This window comes from Gnatocerus cornutus, chromosome 7 (assembly GCF_029298725.1).
Source record: "Gnatocerus cornutus isolate USDA-ARS CGAHR chromosome 7, icGnaCorn1.1, whole genome shotgun sequence".
NCBI classification, from domain to species: Eukaryota; Metazoa; Arthropoda; class Insecta; order Coleoptera; family Tenebrionidae; genus Gnatocerus; species Gnatocerus cornutus.
This window is the reverse complement of record NC_142239.1, coordinates 15,002,898-15,013,485: the sequence shown is the minus strand read 5'-3', so window position 1 is coordinate 15,013,485 and position 10,588 is coordinate 15,002,898. Positions and strand designations below refer to the sequence as shown.

General features: G+C 40.0%; 2 protein-coding genes across 3 annotated transcripts; one reads left to right on the top strand and one right to left on the bottom strand.

Moving 5' to 3' along the window:
• Nucleotides 1–4,706: 4,706 nt before the first annotated feature.
• On the top strand, nt 4,707–6,111 carry Mettl2 (methyltransferase-like protein). The gene is given in 4 exon segments (XM_088041945.1): nt 4,707–4,964; nt 5,010–5,495; nt 5,544–5,747; nt 5,749–6,111. Coding segments are annotated over 4 exon segments (975 nt in total). The 5' UTR covers nt 4,707–4,833; the 3' UTR covers nt 5,903–6,111.
• A 233-nt stretch (nt 6,112–6,344) lies between these two features.
• On the bottom strand, nt 6,345–10,337 carry Ptpmeg (protein tyrosine phosphatase Meg). 2 transcript variants are annotated; one of them, XM_088041940.1, is made up of 13 exons: nt 10,049–10,337; nt 9,652–9,980; nt 9,389–9,605; nt 9,222–9,342; nt 8,849–8,936; nt 8,648–8,800; nt 8,353–8,601; nt 8,170–8,306; nt 7,721–8,130; nt 7,395–7,673; nt 6,985–7,334; nt 6,580–6,864; nt 6,345–6,527 (listed from the first exon to the last, which is right to left on the bottom strand). In XM_088041940.1, exons 2-13 carry the CDS (start codon nt 9,943–9,945, stop codon nt 6,441–6,443), a joined length of 2,670 nt encoding a protein of 889 aa, XP_087898066.1. In that variant the 5' UTR covers nt 9,946–9,980; nt 10,049–10,337; the 3' UTR covers nt 6,345–6,440. The 2 variants fall into 2 exon arrangements, with proteins under 2 accessions (XP_087898066.1, XP_087898067.1); XM_088041941.1 differs by having other exon boundaries at nt 7,721–8,121.
• Nucleotides 10,338–10,588: the final 251 nt, after the last annotated feature.

Below are 10,588 nucleotides of genomic sequence, written 5' to 3'. Positions count from 1 at the left end.
CCGCTTTTTACGTTCCCGCACATTAATTTAATAGCTCGCCTGTTGATGGATAAGTCACATATGGTGTTACCTCCGTTTGTGTTTATGTTTCGACCCCCATGCCAACTCCGAAGGGGGCGAAGCACGACACGTGGTAAAGTAGTAGGGGTGTCTGGGCCAGTCTAGACAGGGCGCTAACCCTCACGCGCGCACGCTGGATCTATCTGTCTGCTTCACGGACCTCAAGACACGAACCGAAGAAAAAAAAAAATGAAGGAAGTGAAGAAAAAAAGGGATGATTCGGTAAGGGCGTTGCACTACGAATAAGCGATAATGAGTTGCGGGAAAAAAACGGGGGACACTCGAAGAGCCCAAAAATGATGCGGATTGAGACGAGCGAGGGAAATTAAGAATAGAAATCGCATTTTCTTAAGATGCACCGTCTGGTTTTTAACGCATGCGGTTTGCAGGCGAAAATCGATATGGTGTACAGTGCAATAAGATAAATCAGAATATAGTCTAGTCTAGGCGGGTTGACGTAAATTCGACCCTAACGGTTTTAACAATGCGGAAGAGGTGGATATGCCCGGAGTCGCGAATTTTCGGGATGCCGGGAGAATTTGGACATGGTTTTTGAAGGGGGCTGAAACCTTGCTCAATCATAAAAATAGACTTTGTAGGACGAAATTTAATACAAAATTTACACTTTGGGGTTTTCCTGGCAGCTTCAAGAGCATACGCATTCATACGCATGTAATCTTGCTCTAAAAATATTTAAAGCTCTCAAGTTTTTTTAGTTCGCTTCATACTTAAAATGTTTGTCAAGCTTCGAAAATTCCCTAACTTTTTAAGTGCTTCCCGAGATTAAAGTCTCTAATACTTGTTTTATGATCATTTTTTATTTACAGTGAGTCAATGGCTTCAAATTGTAGCTAAAAGTTCGTAATTAAAATTTAATCAGCGATTAGGATAGCTTCTTTGGGTGTTCGTGGACGAGAAATTAATTGCTACACAGGCGGATTAAATCTTTTACTGGTAACGAGACATATGCCATAAGCAATAGAATAAAACAAGGTGGAATTGAAATTGGGTTCCATAAAATTGTTTGAAAATTCTGCGATAATAAAATAAAAAACACAATTTAGATAAAATTGCCGCCTGATAACATCTCATCCCATTTTCAACCCTTTACCAATAATTTACATATTTATCCCCCATTACCACGTCACGTCTGTCATCCCACACCCTATTTACGTCCGGACAAAACCGCGACAACAAAAATTACCACGAATTATGAGTCAATTGTTGTTGCCGCTAATCGCGGATCCGTACCGGTACCACTAGGAAAATTGGTACCCCCGACTGATATCGCGTAATGATAGTGTCAAGCAGCTGCCGTTAATGAGATCCTCGAGATAAGGAGGTCATAACCACCCCCCCCTGTATGTAAAAACCCACCCTGACGATATTGACCGGTACGCGACATGCATACCAACATGAAAAATTCCAAAGCGGTTTGTGTCACTAGTGCATGTGATTGTTGGGTCGTAAATATTTACAGTTGGCACAGGATAAGACCGAACCAATGGTCAACAATATCAGCGATGATTGACGCTCAGTCGTTATTAGGATGAACCAAACGGAAGTCATTATCAAGAGGAATGTAGTCAGAAAGAGATAAGGGTAGTGAGATGGAATAATTTCGAATTGAATAAAGAAAGGTTCCCCAAAAATTACAACTCTTCACTTGTTGCTTCCCTTCTTGTCAAAACTCGACAATAGCTCGACGTCATTCGGGTACTTTCCCGATTTCCGTTTCCGCCAGCGTCCTCGAACCGCATCGATTAAATGGAATTCAATTGCGGAATAAAACATTAACGCTAGTCACCTCAGGCGGCACCGGAGGAAGCCGAACCATTTATTATTCCACCGAACGGTATCTGATTCTGGTCATGGTGGAATGGACTGTCGGAAAGAACGATCCTTGTGGAAGGACGTCGGTGAAGAATAAAAATACAACGGACACGAGTACTGGATTACCTCTGAAGATAATTTCTCTGGGAAGCTTGCGATGCGGAAAGAAGCAACATGGTGCTTGAGCAGTGGTTTATCAGTTTTGACATTTAATTCATTTTCATTATTATATTTTCACATTGTGTTTATCCAGTTTTGAATTCTTCAGCTCCTAGATCCTCCTTGAATTTTTAGAAGAAGAATCTGGATTTCTCTGTGGATTTTGTCGCAAATTTTGACTATTAATGCCCACATATTTTTATGTTTACAACTTTCCAAATCGGACTGTCTTAGAATTTAATGCCTTTTCATATTGTCTTCTCTAAATATTTATTTTCTGTACTTCTCTTTACTGTTTCTTCGTGTATCTGTAGATACGCTGTCCTCCCACGTTTTGTATATTGATACTTAATCCTCAATGTTCATATTCCTTCACCAGTCATCATGTAATTCATATCTACTTTTTCCTGTGCAAATCCTTGAGAATATGTTATTCCACAATCTCAATTATACATACAAATAACTGGAAAACAGAGCCTAAAATCTCGTCGCAAAAAACACAAAAGTCTCCGTTTTTACGGTTTACAGAACCCAATTTAAATGGACAATCAGTAAGATTAAGTAAATTGACCAATTCTTCATTTTATCACTTAAAAATGCGAAAAACGCTAAATAAATCAGACAATTCAAGTAATTTTTGTCCCAGTCATCGAATCAATTGTATTTCATTCCCGTTCGATCCGGCAATTAAAAATTTACAGTGATCGAAGAACATGACAATCTCGTTAAACCCAGACCGCAGAATGGGTATAGATAATTTCCTAATTACATAGTTGTCTAGATTAAAATCATGGCATCCAAATCGATCTACTCTATAAAGCTGATAAGCTCTAAATTTGGAGATTAATAGTGTAAAACTGTAATTAAGCTCTATAATTAGCAAGAACATAACTCAAAACTCGTGTGATTAGGACGACACAAAATCAATAACGATTGAAAAACTCTTTTGAGACTCCGGTTTCAGTTAACATTTCGTTTCAGTGATAACGAATGCGACAAATGAGGATCGATATATGATATGGATGAAACTTTGGTTTATTAGAGGGGTGCGTTAGTATGGAGACTTAAAGTTTATGTGTACTTCTTTGGTACTTTGGTTATTTGAATAAGATCCGTCTCGAGGCGTTCCGTTAGTTTGAAACTATCTAATAAGATTGCAGATGCTTTTATGGCAATTGTACCAAAGGTCGTGTTAAATTTCACCCTAATCAATAGAAAATGAGTCCCAGAAAAACAATATCAAATCCAATTTCCCCAACAAGTTTTTTACGTTTAAATGGCCGTGGAAAGGAATTGGGGTTCACACTTTGGAACAAAACGTTTTAATTCGAGACTCTTGAAGTCGTCGCTACCCCTTTCCGATGTGTTCCACCCTAGCAAAACAATAAAAACCGAATTCGTACACCCCCACGATAAGTTTAATGACAATTGTCGGCGATAATAACCGGCCATTTTTTCGCCTCGGGAAATAGCGAATGCATGGACATTTTCCACTTCTTCGTAAATGGAATTACTTCCTTCCGGCTGACGATTGTTCATTCAAAAACGCGCTTTTGGGGTAACTCGTTAATGGGACATGATTACAACAGGCATTTGAAAATTCCCATCAACAACATTATTAAACAAATTGGTTGCATTGTAGTGGAGATCAAGTAGTGAGATAGCAGCAATAAATTAACGGGAATTTTCCCCGAACAGATTGCTGAATTAATTGTTGTTAATTAAATGGAGGTGAAGTATGGGACTGATTTGGGTCTGGTTGGAGTCTCATGTTAGGTTTCTACAATCTGTGACAAAGTACTTTCACATTGTCTGAATAATCAAATCTGAAAGCGGCGTAAATGAGTTCAGAGCAAAAAATCTCCGATAACGTTATCACGTTTTATTAAATAATTAATTTCGAGAAGTGGCCTACGCCATGGGACTGCGCCCCGCTCCGATGACCAGATTTCGGAAAAGTCCAAGTTCACGAGAGATGGCTCCTTCTGCTTACGTTTCCAACCGGTCAAAATATAATCGCTCTAAGTGTAAAAATACCAAAACCTGTGATAACAAGGCTGTCAGACGAATTTTAGACTTACCTTAAAAATATGGAAAATGCGAGTCGCACACCAACGATCCCGTGCACATTTGCTGACAAAGGCACTTTTTCCCGAAATAAAATCAGCAGAAACGATCAAAAATGAAATTGAATTCTCGGATTCCTTGGCAATGAATACGCCCTCCCGATACTTTGACAGATGTCAAAAACGCCCAAAACACCACGAAATCCACAAAACACGGCACGTCAGTCTTTTTATTTGATTTGTACTGATTTCGACTATGTAAATTCATATAAAAACAACAAGTCTCTATGAAAATATTAGAAACACCCGATTTTATTTAGCGGCAGCGAACCGCGTACGACACAAGAATTCTTTGGGTAAATACCAACTAATGTCATGTCAAATCTGGTGACGTCACCAGACATAACATAGACGCACCATCGCGATGAAATCTTCGCCATCAACCCCACAAAACCACCCCAGAAAAATTCGCAACCCTTACGAAAACATCGCAATTTTACCACCCAACCCCACGTTTTACACCTGAATCATATTAACCACTAACTGTAGAGTAATCTCAACAAATCTTCAAAATTCTTCATTGAAAGGTGCGACTATACTAAAAACCATTCATACCAACCCCATTTTGTTTTTCCCCGATCTGTCGAATCTAACCTCAAAATGTCGGAGCTCCGGAGGCCCCAATTCGGAAACAGGTTCCTCAGTGAAGACAGCGATGTTTTCGAGCATAACGCGTGGTACGCTTTCAATTCTCTCCAGATTATGTCACACCCAACACCGTAAAAAGCCCAAATACGGCTCTCGTTACTTAATTGATAAATCCAAAGTTTTCGCTTTTAATGCCTGGTACGGCCTATTTTCACCATTATCTTAATAACGTCTTTTTATCAGGGACGACGTTGAGTGGGACGAGGACCAAGAACTGGAGGCTCGGAAAAAGGTTCAGGATAACAGTGAGGTTAAATTCCCCAGCGAAGTTATCGAAAAATACGAAAACGAGGCTGATAAGTACTGGGATGCTTTTTACGATGTTCACACGAATAGGTTTTTCAAGGACCGTCACTGGTTGTTCACTGAATTCCCCGAATTATCTGTGAAAAACGATGAAAATAAAAGAATTTTTGAAATTGGATGTGGGGTGGGAAACACCATTTGTCCTATATTGCAAAACTCGAAAAGCCCAAATTTGTACGTCTACGGGGGCGACTTCTCCGCGAAAGCCATTGACATCCTCAAGGAAGCGCCGGAGTACGATGCTAATCGCTGCAGCGTCTTTGTTCTTGATGCCACTGACGACACTTGGAGCGTCCCTTTTGAAGAAAACAGCATAGATATCATAGTCCTAATATTTGTACTATCAGCCATAAACCCGTTAAAGTACAGCGCATTTTTCGTTTTCTTCATAAACTGAAATGCTACTTTCAGATTTGAGCATGTCATCAAAAATATTCATAAATACTTAAAACCGGGAGGCTTGGTGTTGTTCAGAGACTACGGGCGGTACGACTTGGCGCAGCTGAGGTTTAAACCGGGGAGGTCCTTAGGGGAGAACTTTTACGTCCGTGGGGACGGGACTCGTGTATATTTCTTTACCCAAGGTGAGGTGGTAAGCTTCTTGGATTTGGTTTCATGAGATTGTTGTAGATGAAATTAAACAATTATTTGAAAAGTGTGGATTTGTGGAAGAGGAAAATCGCGCAGACCGGAGGTTACAGGTAAACCGTGGACGCCTTCTTAAGATGTACAGGGTCTGGATCCAAGCAAAATATCGGAAATTAAATTGACAAATATATTAATCTTTTGTAAACTTTTAAAAATTACATAATTGTATTATGTCTAATAGATTAAATATAAGGACTTTTTAGATAAGTGATTAATGGAAAATATACTGAAAAAGTAGTTTACAATAACGTTTGTACTTGCTCAAACAATTCACGATTAGTACAAATGTTTACAACAACCTGTTAAATAAATATGTTACAAAAACACGATGTGATGAACACGAACACAATTCTGATTCTTTCTTTCTAGTACACGACAGTCTAAATTTCCACATGAAGTTACCAATAGAAAAATCAGCCTTTAATGTCTTCGTCTTAGTACGATTAATCATTAAATGCCTAACAACCACAAGCACTAACATTCCTTAAAAACGGGAAATCATAACGTATTAATCGAATTGTCGCAAGGACCGAAATCAAGTGATGTGAGTATTCCAGGAAAAGAACCCAATGCTTCGTAACATTGGTGTAAGTTAAGGCTTCAAAAAAATCACAAACATCAGGACCGACTTTGTCGCAATTTAAAAACCTTTCAGTTTCTTCACCTAAAAAGCTTGGCTTCTTGTGGGTCGTCGATTTTATGCAAATACGCGGCGTGGACGCTCTCGCAAACGAATCTGTACTGACTCTAAAAAAACGTTACAAATGATATAACAGTTACCTCACCTTTTTACACTTACAGCATTTTGTATCATCATTGCTCGTTGTTCCCTCATTGTCTTCACGATTTCCAGGGGATAAACTGGTTCATGAGCCTCGATTAAGCACAACGCCGTCTCCATGAGCACCAACACCCCTGTCCTTCCGATGCCCGCACTGCAGTGCACCACCACCGGCGCGGGGTCCCCTTTTCGGGCCTCCCTAACTTTCTCAGTGAAACTCAGAAACTGAGCCGGCGAGTCTGGGACTCCGTGGTCGGGCCAAGCCACGTACTGCATGTGCTTCACCTTCCTTTCCTCGTTGTTCTGAAAAGGCAACTGTTAATACCAAGCAGGTGAACTTGATATCTGCCATTCCCTAACACCTTTCCATTATTTCACGTTTAAAACCCAAGTTTAGAGAAACAAAAAGGAATAAATGCAAACCTTTACGTCGATCAAGATCAGATCTCTGAATATAAAACTCTGCGATGCGTCAGTCTCCTCGCTGTGACATTTGATCACCATATTTTGCATTGTAACGCATTCGCCTAGATTGGGCCAGTATTTGTGGCATTTTGCTCGTCCTCGTTCCACTATTGTCGTTAACATCACAATTAGATTGCAGTTCTCTTCAAGCACCATCTGCCAGAAGTCTTCACTGGTCGTCTGGAGTGGTCCTTGAGTTGCTATGTACCTATTTACTGTTTCAGTGCCGTTTATTCTCATGTTTACGTAATTGGCGTTAATGTAGTCGCCGCCGGAAGCGTTCTTTAATATCACACGAGTTGCGTCGTCTGAAAAGCACCAAAGAGACAGTTAATTCCTTCAACTCTATTTGAATTTCATTTACTTACAAGGCGATATATCTCGATATCTGTTCTTATTAACATTCTTCGGCTCCATTGAGACATCGCACGTCATCTCTGAATGCTTTCTAAATAACATTTCGTATCGTGCAATCAGAGCCCCACTAGCCAACCCATCGGCCAACAAAAGCATACTCTGCTCCAGAGCGTTCTCTGGAGACGGCGGCCTCTGCAGGTCTCCCACAGGAACATACTGATACGGAGGCTCTTCGAATTCCTCCATCCCAGCATACAAAACGTTGGGTTTAACAGTTAAAACCAACTTTCCTGGAAAGAAAACTATCAAACGCTATAAAAACAAGAAGTTAGATTACCATCACTGGTACTCCGGGCTTTCTGTATCAACTTCACGACGTCTTCATGTAACGCCCTAGAGACGTCGGTTCCGTTGATCATTACAACTTGGTCACCTTCCGATAGCCTGGGGGTGCATTTATCGGCGGGGGTATTGGGGGCTACCCTTGATATTAGATTAGGCTCGTCCAGAGTAGCCCCACCTTTAACATTAAAGCCATATTTCCCGTCTTCGGGGTAAAAAGTTATAGTGACGATGCCTTCATCTGTTATTTGAGACGTTGGAGAATGGCTTGCACTGTATGGAGGCGTGTCGTACATCCCATTGGACGTCGGAGATGGCACTTCTTCGTCAACGTAACTCAACACACGTCCTGCGATTCCCGGGGAGAAAGGTGGAGCTTCCAAGAACCCGCCATCACTAGAAAACCAACGAAACATTGGAGAACAATTTTAGAGATTTTCTTACTCGTCCGACATTTGCGAATCGTCCGCCCATGCTTTCCTCGGTTCTTTCGCCCCCAATGACGTTACTTTGTTGTCGTAGGGTCTTGCAGGGCGGGCCGGAAGTTTCGCGCGTTCTTCAGCAGTGATAGGAGCCCTTACCTACAACCACACGTTAATTTTACTCAAAAACTAGAAAACCACAAACCAGTTGTTTGCTAGGCGAGCGTACGAATTTCCGTTCGAGTTTTCCTCGCCTTTTCACGTCAGTCACCGTCTGGAACTCCGTGCGTCCGGAATAAGTAAACTTAGAACCCAAAGAAAACGGAAGTTTTCTCTTCACCTTCGGCGAGTCTAATCTGAAGAATGTGTGATGCTCCACGCAGGCTTTCCATAAACTTTTCGATGATCGGTACGATTCCATGTTGAACCCCAATATGGTGTCGTAGTTTTCCGACTGGAAAATTCAAGGTAAAGTCGTGGCGGTACACAGTGCGACTTACGAGTTCCCGGATCAGTTGTATGAAAAACTGTTTTCGCTTAAATGAAATTTTCATGATTTTGGACCAGGAAAATGTGTTTAATCGGAGATTGTTCTGGGAGACTACTAAACCGATGTGAGTCACCCCTAACTGGATTTCGCGATTTGTGTTGTCCTGAAGTGAAAAGAGTGAGATTTGGACTGAGGGGAAGTAAAGTTTTACCCTCGCTTTGTGGAACTCGACTCCGTACATGTCGATTCTTTTAGCGTGGTCGAGGAAATTGAACTCGGCTTCGGCTGGAGATTGTCCCCTGCAAAAGAAAAGCCAGAAAGATGAAATCAAATCTTGTGGTTTTTCCTGAACAATAAACGATATAATTCTTGAAATTTCGCAGTATCAATGTCCTTGATAATTTTAGATAATTCTGATAATAATTGCGAAAGTAAATAAATTCGCTAAGTACTACAAACTAATTAAACTGTGGTATTTTGTGAGCCTCAAAGTAAATAAAAAATGGAAGTAAATATTTGAGGAAAACTGATAAATAAAAGGAAACTAAAAAATCCACACCCACTGTGATGGTTATTCAACATACTTGTGTAACTTATGCAGTTCTGCAATTTTCATTTCCATTTCTTCGTTTTGAGCTGGAATAAGTTGTAAATTTGATAAATAATTGGGCCCATGTTCCTCAGGTTGATAATCGCCTAATTCAGCTAAAACAAAAAATTAGAATTGAACCCCTAAAAAGATTTTCTTCACCTTGAACTGTATAACTAGCTAAAAGAATGGCAGTGCTGGGAGCCAAAACTAGTCTCCCTTCTAAAATATCTCGACGGATTTGTAGACAGAATTGGTACCTTGTGTACTCTTCCTGTAACTTGCTTGGATCGGATACATAAAACTTAACTCTAAAAAACAGTGGATATTGGCAGTTATTTAGCTGCTTCTTGATTGGCTTGGACGGATCTAACCAACGCTGTAAAGAACAATGAGACTCTAATTAAAAGTGTATTGGTCTGTACCATTAATTCAGGTTTGTTGATGCTGGGGGCGCTCCCATTGTCTGAGAATTGCAATCCAAAGTAGTCCTTCTCCACTAGTTCCAAGTGTTGATACACTTGGTCCATAACTGCGCCCCCTTTGGCCTTTTTCTCCACACTGAACTCATGGACAGTGTCATCAAGGAAATGCACAATGACATTGAACCCCTTCGTTTTATTACGTTCACGTGCCGCTGCCAGTTCTAAAGCTTGGACATTATACGTGCCACTAGAACCACTGAACGTTCTTTTTGATACACTCTCCATAATATCCATTTTGGTTGTCTCTGGCACCCAGCATTACGGCCTACCTACAATGGACGAGATTAAAACGTCAATTAATAAAGCAAAAAACGATAAGAAAGTGATAAAGACTCACCTATGAAAGAAAATCAACGAGAAAATAAGGAAAAGTTCGATTTTTATCACTCCACTGTCACATCATGGTTAACTACGATTTGACTCAGCTGTCATTTTCTTTCAATAAATGTGGAAAAACTTGGCACAAATTCGATGCATCACAAATTAAATAAATCTTATCACAAAACGCTGTTATCACAAATTTATAATTTCATTCATTATTTGATTATTGATACGTCAATGGCAGGTTTTTGCGGATTTTGTAATCAACGCGGAGAGGGACATCTAGCGTGATGCTGTCACTTCACCAAGTTGACGTTTAAGAAAAAAGCGCGCAATTTCAAAAATTCAAAAAAGTATTTATAACTGAGCAGATTTACGAATACAAATACAAATCAGAGAATACAAATAAAGCGCAGAATAAAGAAAAATATTATAAAATAAAAGTACAAAGCTATTTCTGCAATTTTCTCGTTTTAAAGATTTCGAATCTAATCGTCAAGTCTTTTTTTTTATATATGTATGTACCTAATATTGCATGTTTGGATCGGATGAAGCA

Bases quoted from the DNA above. Each gene is read 5' to 3' on its own strand.
- Ptpmeg (XM_088041940.1), bottom strand. From the start codon at position 9,945: ATGGATATTATGGAGAGTGTATCAAAAAGAACGTTCAGTGGTTCTAGT. The intron at 9,606-9,651 runs GTACAGACCAAT...TGTTCTTTACAG, and splicing joins TCAACAAACCTGAATTAATG to CGTTGGTTAGATCCGTCCAA. The intron at 9,343-9,388 runs GTGAAGAAAATC...TTTTTGTTTTAG, and splicing joins AGCTAGTTATACAGTTCAAG to CTGAATTAGGCGATTATCAA.